Source organism: Myxine glutinosa, chromosome 2 (genome assembly GCF_964187855.1).
Source record: "Myxine glutinosa chromosome 2, kmMyxGlut1.1, whole genome shotgun sequence".
NCBI classification, from domain to species: domain Eukaryota; kingdom Metazoa; phylum Chordata; class Myxini; order Myxiniformes; family Myxinidae; genus Myxine; species Myxine glutinosa.
In genome coordinates, this window is record NC_136262.1 from 80,918,147 (window position 1) to 80,938,375 (window position 20,229).

The following is a 20,229-nucleotide window of genomic DNA, read 5'->3' on the forward strand; positions in this document are numbered from 1 at the left end:
CCTGGCACAAATTTGTGACGTGGTCATTAAGATCAAAATGGGGCCACGAGCCCTCCTCGGATCGTCCATGCCGACCGAGTGAGTAAGACCCTAAACGGGCGAAAAGGCGCCCTCATGGATCGCCTTGGCTTTGGAGGCCGAGGCAGGACCCAGTACCTCCAATGACGGGGGCTCATAGTTCAGAGGACTGGGGGGAGTAGTGATGGGGAATGGTACCCTGCGTAGAGGAATGGTAGTTTTACCATTCCTCACTCAGGGCCCATGAGCATTCGATTAGGGGGATGGCAGTGTTAGGCACATGGGGGGGGGGGGCAGCGATGGTTACCTCTATGGGGCACCGAAGCTAGCCGAGGGAGGGCTAGGATAACTGTTAGGAAATTAGATGACAGTAGAGGACATGAGATTAAAGTAGTGACATTTGTACTGTAGTGGGGACATAGGTAGTTTCGATGGATGATAATGACGAAGGGTGTGCTTAGTGTAAAGGGATGACGGGAAAGCACAAGTTTTAGGGGAAAAGCAGTTAGATAGATGATGCTGTGTGTTGAGGGATTGTGTATGGAGAACAAATGGAATTGAGTGAGACAAATGGAATTGTGTATGGAAAGTAGTGTGTGAGCACAAAAGGTGTGCGACATAAATGGTGTGTGAAAGTAAAAGTGTGGAATGCCTGGTGTGGAATGCCTGGTGTGGAATGCATGGTGCGAAGGAGTGAATGGGGGGAGATGGACCCATTCACGAATACCCGGGGTGGGTAGTGTGGTCAGGTAGAGGGCTCAGGTAAATTGTTTGGATATTGACACCTGTGGTGCAGGTAGTGGCAAAGTAGTGCTTTGGAGGGTGCATGAGTCAGTGAAATGGCTGGGTGTGTGGTTTAATTGGTGAGTATGGTTATTGGGGCACTCCGCCACTGGTAGTTTGTCGGCCAGGTGAGGCCACAGGTAGGCTCCGGGAGCCAGTTAGGGTAGTTGTGAGTAGTTGTGAGTGGGGCCCGAGGATCCAAGGGAAGGACCCGGGTTGCCCAATGCCAAGGAGGGCATCAGGGGGTAAAAAGCCAGGAAGGGCCTTCCCCAGTTTAGGTAGTGGCAGGAGCAGGTAAGCTCGGGTGGCGACTTCAGTGGCGGAGGTACTCAGGTAGTTGGTCCTGCTAGTGGAGCCACACGACCCATCCCCGAAATTGTGCAAGGGTACAGATTGAAAAATTGGGGAGTGAGACCCAAATTCGTAGGGCACCGCAGAGTGGTCAATGGGAATTCGGTTTTTAGAACCACATAGTTTAAAGAAGGCCGATTAGCAGGGTATGACCCCGGGTAGTATAAAATGGAGTTAATGTCAGTTAGTGTAGTTAGGAAATGAGGAATTCCCTTCACGCCATCCACAGCCATTCACCAAGGAGGACGAAGCTCCACACCAGTACCAAGTGTACTGTTTGAGTGTAAGACGCATCATGACGTAATGGGACATTGTGTTTGTTCCATTCCTTCCTTCCTGGGAGGGATTGGGAGACGAATTTGGATTAGAGGGGGATATGGGAGACAAGACGTAGAGACGAATTTGAATTTGTAAATACCACGAAGGGCTAGGGTAATGTAAGCTGACGTTGAGGGGTACGGACGGTTAGGGACGAGCTTGCTCTGCTCGGTCTTCCGCGCCCTTCATGCTGCATTACCTTGTATTGCTGTGTACCTTTGTGCCCTTTCCGCTTTGCTGGTCGTGCTTTGTCTCTCCCCTCACCCCAGGACCATTTAGGAGGTGGAATTGTGCAGCACCATCGACCTGTGCAGCATTCCTTGCTGCACTTTGCTACATCTGTGCAACCGAACTGTGCAGCACCTTGCTGCCGTATCCTTTTCATTTGTTATAACTTTACTGCACCTGTGCAGCACCTTGCTGCCACAAACACTTTGCTGCACCACATATACATTATGGACCACAAGTTTTGTGACCTTGCACCTCTACTGTGCAGCACCTTGCTGCAAACTCACCTTGCATCTTCGGACCACTTGTTTTGAGTGGTATTAATGTCACGCAGTTGGACCACATGAGGTTGGCCATGCGTGGCAAAGAAATAAAATGACGCATTTGTTGTGCATTTTTATTATGGTGTGCTAGGGATGAGAAGAATTGAAAGTTTATTTAGCCCTGAAGAGCAGGAATGGCCTGTATGCCGGTCCGGGGGCTTGCCGGTTTGATATACACACACAGAAGATGCAAGAAGCAGGAAGCAAATGAACTCTGAATTTTTGAGTTTATTTGTGTACTTTGCTGTGCTTTCTCTCCCCTCCAATCTTCTTTCCAAAAAGGACAGGTCCTGGATCATAGAACTGTAAATAAGGAGTAGGTTTTGTGCTTGTATATAAAAAGCTGCCCACTGGCTTTATGAGTAGTTTGACGAATTCCGGATTCGGTTAATTGTGGGCGTGATTCTGTTAGAGTAGCTACTCAACGCAGTAGGTGGGACATATTTAGTGTTTTAAAACTGTCGCATACACGGGTTAGAGTAAATGTTAGGGGGAACCACATCTATATGTCACATGTAACAGTAAAAGTTAGTTCCCAGATCTTTCTCAAAACCGGTCGTTCCAAGTTTTTGTAGGTTCGACTCGGGGACGAGTCTGACGAAGGAGAGGGGTACTGCTGCGGTTTTGAGTTTGTACAGTCAGTATAATAAAGGTTAAAATTCCCCATCATAGTTAGTCACACAAGCAGCATGTAGCCTCGCGATAGTGTAGTTATTTCTTGGTATTTGTGAGCTTAGTCCTTTTCCTATGTTAGTTCTGCGTTGAGTAGAGTAAGGAGCATAGGTCCTACTTCTACTGACTATCCCGCCTCCCTAGCATCATGCCCCTTTGGACTGACTTTGGTTCATTTTGGGCGAATTAACATGAGGCAGGCCTAGGAGGGTCGGGGCGGGGCCGAATGAGGGGCGGCAGAGGAGCTGACGGTAAGCACGAGCCGCCAACCAGGGCTCAGAGGGTGTGGCGGCAGCACTGCGTCACAGGGCGTGGTTGGAAGGTTCAAGAGGGTTCGAGAAAGTTCGGGGCGTATCTATATAACCCGAAGCCCCCAAGAGAACTGATGAGACGGACCGATGAACTGAGGACTTGCGCGAGAAGGACTTGCAAGTGGAGAGCGTCAAAGGACTCGAAAGTTGAAGGAGCACGATGAGCCGAAGAGGACTTTGAGAGATACGTGATCGGCAGAAAGCCACGCATTGAACCAGGATACGCGCTGATATATAAAGCGACGCTCGGTTGAGCTTAAAGCCGAGCTGCGTACAGTGCATTAAGTTATGTGAGGGATTACAGCTGTGTAACCGCCAGCCACGCTGAGAGACGCGTATTTTCCATCCTACCTCATCGGCTGCCTTTTGTGCGGGAGATGCGCTATGAGGACCCTTGCACCGCCTGCTTGCCATCTTCGCGGGACGTGCTGGGACCGTCGAGAGCCGGACGGGGCCTTTCCTGGACGACCACGTCGAGGCGCTTAGCCGGAACATCAACCTGCCTGCAATTCCCTGTGTGAGTGTGACGGGCCCGAGTCTGGGGGTTAAGGATAAGACTGACTAAGTGCTACTCTGTGTCTCTGTGTCCACCGATCATTGTATATACGTGTGGGAATAATAATTAAACCTGTGTTCTTCCTGTTCCATTCGATCGTTCTCATGATTTCGTCATTGGCTAAGCGTGGTACGAATAGAACCACTCGAATCGGGTTCCACTACCTAAAATTGCACGGACCACGTGGTACTCAATCCGCTCGGTGTACCCAGATCACACGTGGCTCGTGTGAGGCTTGCTTCCTCGCTTCCGTGGCGGCGCAGGGATTTAGGTACGAGCGCGACTTGGTCCCGAAACCCTACCTTGCGTTTTGCCCGTAAGAGGCGTTTCAAGTCTCTCGGTTCCGCCAAGCCCAGAAAGAACAAGGGGATTAATCCCCCCTTTGTAAGGGTAAGAAGGGCGGCGGAGAACCGTAATAGTATATATATTGTCACGCAACTCCAGTTAACACCAGAGTCGCGGATGGCCTAAATGGTCTTATTGGAGGCAATGACCAAACATGGATTTTACTATGGCCACGCGGGACGAAGGAGGTGAATGGTGGCTGCGGAAGCGCTTAACTGCAGCGCGCCGGCATAGCTCCGGTCCTGTAAGGGGATTAACTCAAGCGGGCACAGGTTTAACAGGGGATGCAAAATAATACAAGGATTTATTCAAGTAAAAGCAAGGACAGGAAAATACGCGCCGGTAATAAAATAAGGTTACTAAATTGGGATCCCACACACACACACTTCAGAAACAAGAACAAAGGAGGATGAATTAAGGAAAAGAACACGTTATGTTGAATCGTGAAATGTTGTGTGAGCTTATCTGTCCGTCGTCTTGTCTTTGGCCGCTGTCCAACACGGCCCCGTTCGGCCCCGATGTACCCACGAGGCCTCGCTCCAAGCTCCATAAGTGCCGCGAAGGCCCGAGCCAGCGCCACGAAGGCCCGAGCCAGCGCCCACTCCATTCGCACACGACGAGGTCCCTCGCTCCAAACTCCAAAGCACCGAGGACCGCTAGAGACTGCCAGAGCACGAGCGTAGATGCCAAAAACCAAGAGAGCAACTCAAATACTCGTCAACTCAGGCCGTGAACTGCGAACCAACTGCCGCCCAACTGCTCTGAACCAACAACTCTTTCAGACTCCAGATCGCACCGGGACTGCCAGGAATCTCACCGGAAAACTAACTGCGCGCTGAGTTCCGCGCGCTCTTTTTATATCCTCGGGCCGTGACGTCAGCCTCGGCGCAGCACCCAACCAGAGCCTTGTAACTTTCCGCCCTTTGTCGGCCCGCTTCGCGCCTTCCGCATCCATTTGCGCCAAACGATCGCAGCCCTCCTGGGCGTGGTACTCAAGGTGGATAGGCCTGTCGGAGGTGTAAATGGTGGCGGCCATGCGGCGGTGTCCTGGCCTGGTTTCTTCCTAAGTCATGTCAGGGGGGAGGGCGTTATTTAGTGTCGGGGGGGGGGGGGAGGGCGTTATTTAGTGTTGCGCTAAGGATCCGTCGGAATGTCTATGTGGTGTGCAGTGCCAAAAGGGACAAAGGTTTGGCTAACCAGGTGAGGACACACAGGGGCGCTACTCTTTAATCCCTACACTACTTAACACACGAACCTCCTGGTAGATTCACAAGTATACATCTTAACCGACAAAACGCCGACACATGAACTTATTACAGGTAGTTTTCCTTACCGCGACACCTCAAAGCATGTTACCTATTCATCTCTACCTGCTCTACATATCACTACCCACCAGACATAACACAGCCACCTCCCCACCCCCCCCCCCCCCCCCGGAACCGTAGCTCCTCACTGCAGGCGCTACCATCCCAGTCTTAACGCTTACTGTCACACACTTAATTAACCTATCACACGGCTGGGTAGCATTGTTGGTGGAGGGAGCAGCTGTGCCACAGATACAAAGCAATGTCCTCTGCTGGTTAAGATAGGAACTTGGAATTTGTTCATGATGCCGGCGATAGTTCGCCTACTCTTTGCGAAATATACCATGGGATCTGTCGGCCATCCTGTCAGCCCTTGCATCCGGATTCTGACCTGAACGAAAATCTAATCACCTTGTTCTTGTCAGCTACCCAACTCATCCAAAAACTTTTGTCATAACTCATCCATAACCTTTTGAGATGTCTTGCTATATATCGTTTTTGGCCCAATCTCTCAATGGTGGAGAATCACTTTTAAATCATTTTATTATCCAGATCTGGCTGGGTATCCTGATTACAAGGTACAGCAGAGTCAGTAATATGTCAACATCAAACACCTAGTGTGTACCACCGAATAATCACATTCACTATTTACTAATCACTATTTCACTGCGTCATTTCGCTTGTATTTATTAAAATATTACATAAACATGTCACTCTATAACGCCGTTTCATCAGTCGCAATGTGCAAGTTCTGCAGTGCTTCCTTCAGCAATATCACAATTATAAGAGGTACAATCCTAGCTGTGCTTCCAATGAACACATAATTAATTGGCCTTGCTCATCAGCACGAATGGAAATTTAAAAAATCAATCAACCTTGTGCTTTTCAACTCTGAGCCAGAATGCATGATGGGGTCACATGTTTTGTGTTCTCATCTGAACCAATGGGTCATATTGCTCGGATCTCAGTTCAAATCCCATATTGCATTTGTTCATCTTACATTTTACATTAAAATGCACTGATGTCTAATAAGGTCTGTGATTTATGTGCAAGATCCAATATGAACCACAGATAAATAAAAAAGCAAACATAATTATATTTACAAACGAGAAACGTTTGCATCTGCAAACTAGAACGGCACTCGGTGGAGAGCACACCTCCGCCAGGATGAATTAGAGCTCCCTCCCATGACATATCTCGTGCTTTCTATACGGTTTAGCACCCCGCTCTGCTCACCAAACTCTCCTCCTATGGTATCCACGGAAATCCCCACGCACGGCTTGTGGACTTCCTCTCTGGTCGTAGGCAACGTGTGGCCCTGAATGGGTTTCTCTCATCTCCCCTCCCTGTTCTGGCTGGAGTTCCTCAAGTTAGTGTTCTGGGCCCTGTGCTTTTTCTGGTCTTCATCAATAATCTCTCCGACTCTCTGGAAAATCCTCTCTATCTCTTTGCTGATGACTCCACTCTCTGCCGCTCCATTCCTCATCCCTCAGATCGGCAGTCTGCAACCTCCTCACTCTCTGCAGACCTGGACAAAATCACAGACTGGTCAAACAAGTGGAACATGTCTTTCAATCTGGACCGACTGGACAACCCTCCCATGTACTTTCTGAAAAATCCTCTCCAAGAAGTTCTGTCACTCAGGCTTTTGGGTCTCACTGTCTGCCATGATATTTCCTGGGAAAACCACATTTCCAAGCTGGCCTCCAAAGCCAGTCGCCGACTGGGCATCCTCTGTCGTGCGAAGTCCTTCCTTGACACACCTGAGATCCTCACCACATACAAGGCTTTCAACCGCAGCTCAATGAAATACTGTTCTCCCCTCTGGGCTGGTGCTCCTGCCTCACACCTAGCTCGGCTTCACGCTGTTGAAACCGTAGCTTTCAGAATCATTGGAATCTCCCACGATGAAGCCAACTCCGAGGGCCTTTCAGTCGCTCACCGCAGGCAGGTTGGTGGTCTTTCTGTCTTCCACCGACTCCTCTCCGGCCTTGCTCCCCCCAGCTCGATCTGTACTCTATCCCCCAAATATTCCTACAGGTCGCACAAGATCTGCCAGCAACCCTCTTCTGGTGAAATTGCCAAAATCAAGACTCTCTGCTCACCTTCACTCCTTCATTCCTCCTTTCTCCCGCCTCTGGAACAAACTCCCACACTCTATTCAATCCCTCTCCTCCCTCCAGATCTTTAAAACAGCTGTTCATCACCATCTTTTATCTTCCCCCATCCAAAACCTTGATCTTTTCTACACCGTTAATTCACCCCAGAACCCCTTTTTTTTTGAAATCCCGACTTCTTTCTTTCCTGGAAGTTCTAGCAGTGTCCATGTGTTTTATACCTTTCCCACCCCCTCGCCCCCCGACTTCCCACGCACCCTCCCCCCAAGCCCTCTCCCTCCCACAGATCTCCCGATGTCCCTGTTCTCTGCTGCTGTACTTGTGTGCTTCCCTCTCTCCCCCCATCTTGTCTCCCGCTCCATTTATTGTATGTCTTGTGTGTCCGTTATTTTTTTAAATTTTTGTGATTGATGTTAGCTCTTACACGAGCTTCGATCTTGTATACCAACAGAATAATAATAATAATCATCATCATAATAAAAACAGTTTATGTTTTGTGTCCACCTGATAGGCCGAATCTGGATCTGTACCTGAACCAAAATCAAATCGGCCTATTCTTGTCACTTACCCAACTCATCCACCAAGTTTTGTCACAAGTCATCCACAACCTTTAGAGATATTGTGCTTTGTATCAGTTTCAGCCCGATCACTCAAAGGTGAAGAATCACTTTAAAAATCATCACATCCATATCCGGATCTTCACCAAAATCTAACAATTTCGTCCTGTGACATACATCACCTCTCAACCCAATTTTGTCTGAATCCGTCCACATTTTTTTTTTTTTGAGATATCCTGTTCACAAACAAACAGACAGGGTTGAAAAGAACCTCCATCCACTTCCAGAGGCGGAGGCGGAGGTAACAAGCATATATCGAAATTGAATGATTTTGTGGGATGAATGAAGTTGGTAAGAAGTCCGTTTTTTCCAGCACATCGTCTTCAATTTACACCTCAGTCATGATTTGTTTGATCCAGTCAACAACGCTGGTCACACGGGTGTACACTCCAGGAAAATTGGGTAGGGCACATCCATGACCCCAGCTGACGATGCCTGCCAAAAACCAGGACCCTCGGCTTTGACACGCAAGTGGCCCTCCAGAATCGCCCTGCAGGACAGAACATGCACAAAGGCTTCGGAATGAGTACAGCTTACAATGCTCACAAATGGACACGTATTACACAAATGTCGACCTTTCAATGATGACTGATGTCATAATCCAGATCAGATATTATTGGTGATTGTGTCTGCACTATTGGGCTGAGCTGATTGTTTCTAGTAAATATTATACATTCACCACTGTCCTGTTCTATGTTAACAGCCTACAGGTCACATTTTTACTCCGATCTTCACGAAACTTCACCACCTGGTAGAGTTGGTCATAAGAAATAAGCCTGTTGTTTTTGAGGACAAAAGGTCAGCATTGGCCAAAGGTCAACAATTAAAGTGTTATTTCTAATATTCCTTAATTTTCATCCAATTGGCTGGAAACGTGAACAGCATTTGGATATTTTTGTTCTTTGAATTCAACCACCAATTGTTGTTAAGGTCAAATGTGTTGCTCTGCACGACGTCTTTCTTGGTTGTTTGTGAGCTGTCTGTGAGCTGTCTGTCTGTGAGCAGGATATTTCAAGAAGCTTTTGACAGATTCGGATGAAACCTGGTGGATGAGTTGTCGGAGACAAGACAAGTCAATCAGATTTTGGGGAAGGTATGGATCCAGATCCGGCCTATCAATGGGCTACAAGTCGTAAAATGTTCAGTCTCGTGGACGCTCTACCAAATGTCGTTCTGGTTTCAAACTCTGTTTTGCTCTGCAAGTTGCTAGTTTGAATGAAAACGATATTATACGAACATCCTTTCCTTTCGCATTTCAAAGTAGAGAGTCTGCTCGGACTTAGAACTGAGAATGTATTTCTGCTCGGAGGGTAATTCTGCTGCCCCTTTACCATACTAGATGAACACAAAACATCCCTGTAACTGATTACCTTTTACACATTTCCTTTCTCTTTCATTAAACTGCAGCCTTCATGGGAACATGACTACTGGGAAAAACAAAGGTATTTAGTGTATACTACATACCTGGCAGGAATCTTTGCCTCCTTCAACGAATCCAGCGCACATCATGCGTGGAGTGATTTCATCATTGATCTTAGAATACATATCTGAGCAATTCTCTTGACCTATCAGATTTATTTCCAACTCCTGAAGTATTGATGCGTCTGCAATATATTTATCACACAAAGTAAAATGTTTCCTCAGTTATAGAAATCCAGCAAGTACTGCTGAAATACTTATACTTGTGAAAAATGGAGCTTTAAGCAGCAAATGCAACTTACTCAATTTCACAATAATTCCTGGAAAAATTCTCATGTTGCATTGAAACTATGAATATCTAATGAGTACACTACATCTGTGTAAAACCCCTCATACAAAAAATGGTATCACCTGAAACTTACATGAATCCCCCCCGGTGTTTCCCCAGCCAGTAACCCAGCATTTTTCACCAGCTGCAAACAGGTGACTGCTTGCCGGAAGACAGGCTGGCTGGATAGCACTGGAAAAAGCAACTGGACTTTTCAGGTGCAAGAGTGCAACATCGTAGTCTGTTGTTCGAGCATTGTATTTTGGGTGAACTATCGCTTGCTTCACTTTCCGCGTCACCTGTTCACTGTTTCTCTGAGTGTGGTTAAGCTTTCCCAGGTGAACTGTTATTGAGCTGATGGAACTGTAACATAAAAAAATGCACGATAAATAATGACATTTAGCTCTGGTTTTTTTTACTTATATTTTGAAGACAATAAAAAAATAAGGACACCAAATATTCTTGGTCTTCTGCAAGCTTCGTTTCCATCAATAATTCAAAAGATTAGCATTAGGCAATTGAACCATTGGGCAACTATGGCCTTGTATATATATATATATATATATATATATATATATATATATATATATATATATATATATATATATACAGACTTGGCATTTAATATGGAATTTTTTTTGTGGGGGTGAACTTACCTTTCAAGATGTCTTAGAACCAAAAGTTCATTGGAATTATATTGAAATTATTCTAGATTTTGGTAATGTGACCTTTAACAGAAACAAAAACCACATTTGACATTTCGAAACAAATAAATTGATCCTTGAAAGTGATGTAAACTGATATCGAACTCAATTCATGGACAGTACTGTGTTAAACTTCTGTACGTTTTCCAGAAGTATCTCTTTATTTTGCACATTAGCCAAAGTTTTTTTTAACAAAAACAAAAGCTAAATTACGACTGGGATTACGGACAGTAAAATTACAGTTCAGTTCTTCATGTAACCCCCACGAGCATTCAGGAGAGCACGTACACGTTGAGGCATGCTGTTCACGAGATTTGCCAAGGTTTGGACAGGAATCGCTTGCAATGCAGTGACAATAGCCTGCTGCAATTCACGCACAGAGGTCGGCTGCTGGTCCAAGTGGTCGATTTGACGCGTTAATTCTGCCCACAAGTTCTCTATCGGATTCATATCCGGGGACATGGCAGGCCACTCCATATGCTCTACACCACGGTCAGCAAGAAAGTGTTGGATCATGCGAGCACGATGAGGCCGTGCATTGTCATCTTGGAAGACAAAGTTTCCTCGAAAGGCTGCACGAGCAAATGGAAGCAATGTTTCTTCCAGAATGGCCCTGTACTTGAACTGGTTCAGGTTTCCATTCAGAACAACCAGGTCAGTTTTGCCCCCTGCATGAAAAGCAGCCCAAACGGTCACCCCACCACCTCCAGCTTGGACTCTTGGCACTATACAATCTTTGTTGTAGGCTTCATGCACTTGTCTGTGCACTCGGATGCGGCTATCTTGACGATAGAACAGAAATCTAGACTCGTCACTGAAGATCACGTGATTCCAGTGTCCTGGCTGCCATTGACGGTGCTCTCTGGCCCACTGCAATCGGCGCTGGCGGTGTTGTCTGGTCAGGCGTGGCTTTCTCAGGGGACGCCTGGCACGATAGCCTGCTTGAACCAGTCATTGGTTGACTAGCCTTCTGGATACAGGCAGATTTGTCAGTTGCTGCCACTCAGCCGAAGCCGATTAGCTGACTTGGTACGGCCATTGCAGACTTACCGGTGCAGCTGGCGATCATCCCTCCTTGTGGTTCTGCGGGGACATCCTGGCCTCGGTATTGGAGTAGGGACACCCCTCTGAGCATTTCGTTTCAGGATCTTTGACACCGGACCTTGAGTGATGCCATACTGCCGAGCAATAGCACGCTCTTTCATGCCGTAATTTTGTAAAGCCACCACTCCATGACAAACAGCATTGTCGAGTTGACGGACCATCTCCAGAGGAAGCGGCAATAACTTTTGGAGACGTGCAGCAGTTGTTTTCCACTAATACAGAACGCAACAACCCTTGTATACCCGACTGTGAAGCCAATCGTCAAATGCACCTGTCCGTACATTTTGCCATGCCACCTGTGATATAATCCTGTTGTTGACTTCTTGCTGCGACAGACAATCAGTGACATGGTTCTTTTAACAAATAAATCACCAAAGTGTGAAAGAAACTCACCAGATTGATATACTGAGTTAAGAAAGTAAACCCAAGTCAAGAAAAAAAAATATTCCATATTAAATGCCAAGTCTGTATATATATTTATACATACATACTCATATATATATATATATATATATATATATATATATATATATATATATATATATATATATATATATATATATATATATGTATATATATATATGTATATATATATATATACATATATATATATATATATATATATATATATATATATATATATATATATATATATATATATATATACAGTGGAACCTTGACTTACGAGTTTAATTCGTTCTGTGACCGAGCTCGTAACTCAATTTGCTCGTTTCTCAAATCAAATTTCCCCATTAAAATGCATTGAAATGCTATTAATCCGTTCCAGCCCGCCAAAAACCACACCAATTTTTTTTTAAATATGCAGTATATATAAAAATATCTCGCGCTTTATATTTCACCTGTATGCAGCATACAAGTTGGCAGGATGGCCTGGACTGGAGGTACGCACACTTGACTCTAAACTGTCCAGCCTGGGTTTGAATCCCGACCCAGCTATAACCTGTCATGTCGGTGTTTCACAGGCAGGGTGATTCATCAATGTGTGTACCGCTAAACTGGGCGACCCGTTTGCGTCCCATTAGTTGTTGGATGTTAAGGATCTCACCGTGTCTTCCACAAAGAGAAGGCGAGCTATCGCCGGCACTCTGAACAAGTTGTGGCCTGGCATGCTCTTACGGCATGCTCTTCTCCTCTGCCGTTATATACGTCCTCCTCGGCATCTTTTTCCAGAAGAGCCCTGTCTCGTCACAGTTGAAGATTTGCTGGGGGATGTATCGTTCGGCTTCTATCAGTTCGGCAAAAGTTATAATAAAATCTTCAGCTGCCTTCACATCCGCCTCACCAAGTCGACAACACGCACACCTCGCTCATGTTTTTCGACGATTGCGTGTTTTATATCCAAGCACATCATCCTCTTCTTCTTCTCAGTACTGCCCTTGGCACTCAATTACTTAGGACCCATGGTTAAAACTAAGAAATTTTCCAAAATAACCAACATGCGAAAACAAAACAGCAGCGATATACGGCAGATATGCTTGCACGGCAAGATAACCACGTGACCGGAACCCACCTGGTGGCGGCTGGCGTAAGCTCCAAAATAACCAACATGCGAAAACAAAACAGCAGCGATATACGACAGATATGCTTGCACGGCAAGATAACCACGTGACCGGAACCCACCTGGTGGCGGCTGGCGTAAGCTCCAAAATAACCAACATGCGAAAACAAAACAGCAGCGATATACGACAGATTTGCTTGCACGGCAAGATAACCACGTGACCGGAACCCACCTGGTGGCGGCTGGCGTAAGCTCCAAAATAACCAACATGCGAAAACAAAACAGCAGCGATATACGACAGATATGCTTGCACGGCAAGATAACCACGTGACCGGAACCCACCTGGTGGCGGCTGGCGTAAGCTCCAAAATAACCAACATGCGAAAACAAAACAGCAGCGATATACGACAGATATGCTTGCACGGCAAGATAACCACGTGACCGGAACCCACCTGGTGGCGGCTGGCGTAAGCTCCAAAATAACCAACATGCGAAAACAAAACAGCAGCGATATACGACAGATATGCTTGCATGGCAAGATAACCACGTGACCGGAACCCACCTGGTGGCGGCTGGCGTAAGCTCCAAAATAACCAACATGCGAAAACAAAACAGCAGCGATATACGACAGATATGCTTGCACGGCAAGATAACCACGTGACCGGAACCCACCTGGTGGCGGCTGGCGTAAGCTCCAAAATAACCAACATGCGAAAACAAAACAGCAGCGATATACGACAGATATGCTTGCACGGCAAGATAACCACGTGACCGGAACCCACCTGGTGGCGGCTGGCGTAAGCTCGTAACTCAGATCTTGGCTCGCATCTCAAAGCAATAAACCGCCCGAGCGACGGCTCGTATCTCGGAAAACTCATAAGTTGGTGCACTCGTAAGCCAAGGTTCCACTGTATATATATATATATATATATTTATACATACATACTTATATGTATAACTCTTGGTTAACCCTGGTGTTGGGCTAGTGGCCAGGGTGCCGGCTTAGGATCCTAGGATCCTGGGTTCGAATCCTGGTCGATCACTGAATTAACGCCAGGGGGGTTGACTCAGCCTGTTCATCCTTCCGAGGTCGGCTAATTGAGGACCAGTTCACTGGTAATTCCCTGTTTGTCGTTAAAGGCGGCAAAAAGGGTTGGCGTCAGGAAGGGCATCCGGCCGTAAAACATTGCTTCAAAAAGGGGACCGAAAAACAACAACAACCACAGTTCCCGAAAAAGGCCAACCCCCGCTTGCGGGGAAAAATGGCCTCTAAAGGTGGTTTTTTTTTTTTTTTTATACATACATACTTATATATATATATATATATATATATATATATATATATATATATATATTACTCTTGAAGTATACAAAAAGTGTGTGCATGTTCGTATGTGCATATGTCGAAAAGAATAATAACTCTAACTAATAATAATAACTTGAAGGAGCAGCGCTCCTGCTTGAGACGGACGAAGTGACGGACAAGACACAAACTCGTCCGAGAAGATGTTTATTGTATAATCATCTCGGGAACTCTGAAAGCCCGTTTATCGGGTTCGCATATATATATCCAAACCAAAAAGCATACATCAGAACCAAAGCCCCGCCTCTCAGGCGAGGCACGCTTTGGTGGTCATGTGACCGACAGGTGCAAAGGATTATAACCTCGGCGCCGCGGTTTGGCCGCCGGTTACGTCACCGGCTTGGGCCAGGAGATTCTGTTGCTGGTCTCGAGCTTTGGTGGACCCATGGGTCGCTACACACGCCCCCCCAGAATCGACTTGGTCCAGGAAGGTCAACCTGAGGGGGGTCCGGATGACCCGACCGAAACGACCGCTGGCTGGTCGCGGGGGAGGGGGGGGGGGGGTCCGGTGTGGTGGCGGGTGGCCGGATGGGGGGTGCAGTGGACGGGGGGCGGCCGCGCCGTGGTGGGAGAGCCAGCCGTGCCGGGTGGCCGACGTCCATGTGGGCCGGCTTGAGGCGGTCCACCGAAATCCGGTCCGCCCGGCCGCCGATGCTGACAACGAAGGACTTGTTGTCCCGTCGTAGGACCCGGAAGGGTCCGTTGTATGGTGGCCGGAGCGGCCCCCGGTGCGCGTCGTGGCGCACAAAGACGTACTCCGCCGTGCGGAGTGCTGGGAGGACGTAGGATTGGGGGTCGCCGTGGCGGGACGTGGGCACCGGGGCGAAACGTTGGGCGGCCTCCTGGAAGTCCATGCGCTAGCGCGCAGCGGACCAGGGGCTGGTGGCATCGGGCACGAACTCGCCCGGGACACGGAGGCTCTGGCCGTACACCAGCTCGGCGGTGGACGCCTGGAGGTCCTCCTTTGGAGCCGTGCGGAAGCCCAAAAGGACCCACGGGAGCCGGTCGGCCCAGCCGTCGTCCTGGAGGCCGGCCATGAGTGCGGCCTTCATGGAGCGGTGGAACCGCTCGCACAACCCGTTGGCCTGGGGGTAGTAGGCCGTTGTGCGGTGCAGGGTAACGCCCAACGTGCGGGCGACCGCGCCCCACAGTTCGGACGTGAACTGTGGGCCGCGGTCCGACGAGATGTCCGCCGGTGCGCCGAAACGCGCGACCCAGGTGGCGATGAATGCCTGGGCCACGTCGGCGGTGGTGGTGGAGGCGAGGGGCACGGCCTCCGGCCACCTGGTGGTCCTGTCTACCATGGTAAGCAGGTGGGTGAACCCCTGCGATGAGGGCAGGGGACCCACCAGGTCCACGTGGACGTGGTCGAAACGTCGCTCGGGCACGGTGAAAGGAGCCAGCGGAGCCTGGGTGTGACGGTGGACCTTGGCCCGCTGGCAGGGTGTGCAGGCGTTGGCCCAGTCGCGGACGTCCCGTCGCAACCCGTGCCAGACGAAACGTGCCGACACCAGCCTCTGGGACGCCTTCCGGCCCGGGTGTGAGAGGCCGTGGAGCGAAGCAAAAATGCGACGCCACCAGGTGACCGGCACAACGGGGCGAGGTCGGCCTTGGGAGACGTCACAAAGCAGGACCGTGTCCGCGAAGAGGACGTCAGCCAAGCGGAGGCCCGTGTCCGCCACCCGGAGCGCCTGCACCGTGCCGTCGGTGGCCTGGTCCGTCGCCATCAGGGCGAAATCGACGCCAAGGTGGACGGCGTTGGCGCCGGCTTGAGAAAGGCAGTCGGCCATGGCGTTGTCCTTTCCGGCGACGTGCCGGATGTCCGTGGTGTATTCCGACACGGCGGAGAGGTGGCGCTGCTGGCGGGCCGACCACGGCTCCGTGACCTTGGCCATGGCGAAAATCAATGGCTTGTGGTCGACAAAGGCCGTGAACGGGCGGCCCTCCAGGAGGTGGCGAAAATGGCGGACGGCCAGGTACAGCCCGAGGAGCTCGCGGTCGAAAGTGCTGTACTTCAACTCGTTGGGCAGGAGTTGCCGGCTGAAGAACGCGAGCGGCTGCCAGGCCCCGTTTACCCATTGCTCATGAACCGCGCCCACGGCATAGTCGGAGGAGTCTGTGGTGAGGGCGATGGGAGCATGGGGTACCGGGTGGGCCAGCAGCGTGGCGTTGGCGAGGGCCCGTTTCGCGCCGGTGAAAGCAGCGTCCATGTCCGTGGACCAGACGACGTTGCGCTTCGCCAGCTGGCCACGGAAGGCGGTGTACAAGGGCCGCATGAGTTGCGCAGCTCGGGGCACGAAGCGGTGGTAAAAGTTCACCATCCCGAGGAACTCCTGCAGCGCCTTGACGGAGCAGGGGCGCGGGAAAGCGGCGATGGCCTCGACTTTGGCCGGTAGTGGTACGGTGCCGTTCCGGGTGATGTGGTGGCCCAAAAAGGCGATCGTCGCCGCACCAAAGTGACATTTGGCCGGGTTGACGATCAAGCCGTGCTCGCTGAGGCCCCCGAACAGCGTCCGGAGGTGGAGGAGGTGCTCGGCTCTGGACGTGCTGGCGACGAGGATGTCGTCCAGGTAGGTAAAGAGGAACGGCAGGTCGCGCAGCACGCCGTCCATCAGGCGCTCGAACGCCTGTGCCACGTTTTTGAGGCCGAAGGGCATCTGGAGGAATTCGAAGAGGCCGAAAGGTGTAATAACGGCCGTCTTCGGGATGTCGGCCGGGCGGACGGGCACCTGGTGGTACCCCCGAATCAGGTCCACTTTTGAAAAAATGGTCCGCCCCGCCAACCGGGCGGAAAAATCCTGGATGTGCGGGACGGGGTACCTGTCGGGGGTAGTGGCGTCGTTGAGGCGGCGGTAGTCACCGCATGGCCACCATCCACCCCCCGGCTTTGGGACGATGTGCAGCGGCGAGGCCCAGGCACTGTCGGAGCGCCACACGATGCCGAGGCGCTCCAGCGCAGCGAACTCGGCCTTGGCGACGGCGAGTTTGGCTGGGTCGAGACGGCGAGCTCGGGTGTACACCGGCGGGCCCGTAGTGGGAATGTGATGCTCGATGCCGTGACGCACCGCGACGGCTGAAAACGTCGGTCGCGTGAGGGCCGGGAACTCCGCGAGGAGACGCGCGAAGTCGTGTGCCAACGGGAGGACGCAGGAAAGCTCGGTGGGCGCGGAACGGCTCAAGGCGCACGCCAGCGAGCTGAAAGTTTCGGCGTTGATGAGACGCCGACGTTTAACGTCGACCAGCAGCCCATGGGCGCAAAGGAAATCGGCCCCGAGCAAAGCCATGGGGACGTCCGCCGTCACGAACTCCCAGCGAAAGAGCTGGCTGCTGAAGCAGAGGGCGACGGTGCGTGGGCCGAAGGTGCGGATGGCGGAGCCGTTGGCCGCGATTAAGGAGGGGCCGCAAATGGCGGCCCGCCTGTCCTCCGCCGAAGCGGGAATGACGCTCAGCTGAGCGCCGGTGTCGCAGAGAAAACGCCGCCCCGACGCTTGGTCCGCGATGAATAGCAGGTTTCCGGAACGGCCGGCGCTCATGGCTGGTAGTGAGCGCCGGCCCGACCGTTTCCCGACTTGCCGAACGTGCACGGGGGTCGACATGATCGGGCCTGCCGCCCGAACCTGGCGTGGAAATAACACCAGGCGGAGTCTGGCGTGGGCTCCGGTCGACGCTTCGGGACCGGGTGACGCGGCATCACTGCTGCCAGTCGCGCCGGCCCGGCGGCCTCCGGGAAGTAAGCTGCGTCGCGGGCGTCGGGCGGGTGGGTGGGAAACTGCGTCGCGGGCGCCGACTGGGCGGCGGGCGGGCTCCCTGCAGCCACCCCGACGAGCTGGCTCGCCGCTCCGACGAGCTGGCTTGCTGAATCGATCTTGTCGGCCTCCCTGGCGAGGTCACGGGGGTTCGTGATGGTCGTGCTTGCCAGGGCGACCCGGACCTGGGCCGGGAGCTGGCGGAGAAAAAGCTCTTGGAAAAGGAAATCCGAGGGATTCTCGCCGAGCAACGCGAGCATGTAGTCCATACGTTCGGACGGGCGCGTATCGCCGAGCTCAGGAAGGTCGAGCAGGCGTCGTGCGCGTTCAGCCGGGGAGAGGGCGAAAGCGCCCAGAAGAAGTGCCTTGATGGCGTCGTACTTGCCGTCAGCGGGCGGGCTCTGGAGGAGGCTCAGGCAGCGGGCGGCGGTCACAGAGCCGAGCGCGGTGACCACGTAATGGTATTTCGTGGTGTCCTCCGTAATGCCACGCAGGGCGAACTGGGAGTCCGCCTGAGTGAACCAGACGGTGGCATGTGCTTCCCAGAAAGTGGGCAGTTTGAGGGACACTACCGTGTCCATCGCGTGTCGTAAACTCGGGGTCACCAGTGAAGGAGCAGCGCTCCCTGCTTGAGACGGACGAAGTGATGGACAAGACACAAACTCGTCCGAGAAGATGTTTATTGTATAATCATCTCGGGAACTCTGAAAGCCCGTTTATCGGGTTCGCATATATATATCCAAACCAAAAAGCATACATCAGAACCAAAGCCCCGCCTCTCAGGCGAGGCACGCTTTGGTGGTCATGTGACCGACAGGTGCAAAGGATTATAACCTCGGCGCCGCGGTTTGGCCGCCGGTTACGTCACCGGCTTGGGCCAGGAGATTCCGTTGCTGGTCTCAAGCTTTGGGGGACCCATGGGTCGCTACAAACTCATCAATTAAGTGATTAATCAAAAAACAAAAAATACTGTTATTGACAAAGGACTTGCTCACTATTGTGCCGAAATTTCAGCTTCCCAGCTCAAAGGATGGCTGAGATATCGCCCAGATAAACAAGAAAGAAAGAAAACAAACAAACAAGTACAGATACATTCAAAGTACACCGCCCTCAAGCCAAATAATTAAATATCCGACAGCGCGGCATTGCCGGGGCGCCTCCGGCACCCGGCAATACCGCAGTGGCGCTCATAGAGGCTGCATTGGGAGGGAGATGTGTACACTAATTGATTACTTGTATAATGAAAATCAATAAAAGATTATCACAAAATATTTTCTTAATCAATTGGCTAATAGCATAACGAAACCACTCGTGCTTCATCCGAAGATGTATGTCATTATAATTAATCGATTAATCAATAAATAATTAATCGATTAAATGATTATTCAATAAATCAAAATATCCTTGATAGCCACATCACTTGGTCACTGTCATGTCCAAATATTAGCTTCCCAGCTCAAAGGGTGCCTGAGATATTGGCCAAATGAGAAAGAAAATAAATAAATGATTAATAATGAAAATAAATAAATAATAATCATGAAAAAAATTTATTATTAATCAATTCGGTCAGAGAACACATAAACCACCACCATTTCATCAGAATCTGTAACTGAAAAAAAAAAATTTTAGTCATTAATCGAATAATTAAACAATTAATCGATTAATTGATTAATTAATAAATCAAAAATAGCATTTGCAGCGAAATAACCTGGTCATTGGCATGTCCAAATATCAGCTTCCTAACTCAAAAGGTGCCTGAATTAATGGTCAAAAGAGAAAGGAAATTTGATTAATTAAATAAGTACTTAATTAATCGCTAATAATTAAATAACTCCTCAATTAATTGATTATTCAAAAAACAAAAAATAACTTTTTTGACAAAGGACTTGCTCACTACTTTGCCAAAATTTCAGCTTCCTAGCTCAAAGGATGGCTGAGATATCGTCCGGACAAACAAACAAACAAACAAGGAAACAAGAAAACAAGTAAAGATACATTCAAAGTACACCGCCCCCATGCCAAATAATTAAATATTCTACAGCGCGGCATTGCCGGGACACCTCCGGCGCCCGGCAATACCGCAGTGCAGCTCATCGAGGCTGC

General features: G+C 49.9%; 1 protein-coding gene across 5 annotated transcripts in view; it reads right to left on the bottom strand.

Annotated features, from left to right (window-relative positions):
* Positions 1 to 5,734: 5,734 nt before the first annotated feature.
* The window catches only part of LOC137421656 (transmembrane protease serine 6-like), a 112,366-nt gene continuing 97,871 nt past the window's right edge, over positions 5,735 to 20,229 (bottom strand). For all 5 annotated transcript variants that reach the window (XM_068107918.2, XM_068107917.2, XM_068107916.2 and 2 more), the window contains 3 exons: positions 9,785 to 10,053; positions 9,408 to 9,547; positions 5,735 to 8,433 (listed from right to left, as the gene is read on the bottom strand). In XM_068107918.2, the coding sequence (XP_067964019.2) occupies positions 8,272 to 8,433; positions 9,408 to 9,547; positions 9,785 to 10,053 (571 nt within the window). In that variant the 3' untranslated portion in view covers positions 5,735 to 8,271. The remainder of the gene's footprint in view (positions 8,434 to 9,407; positions 9,548 to 9,784; positions 10,054 to 20,229) is intronic.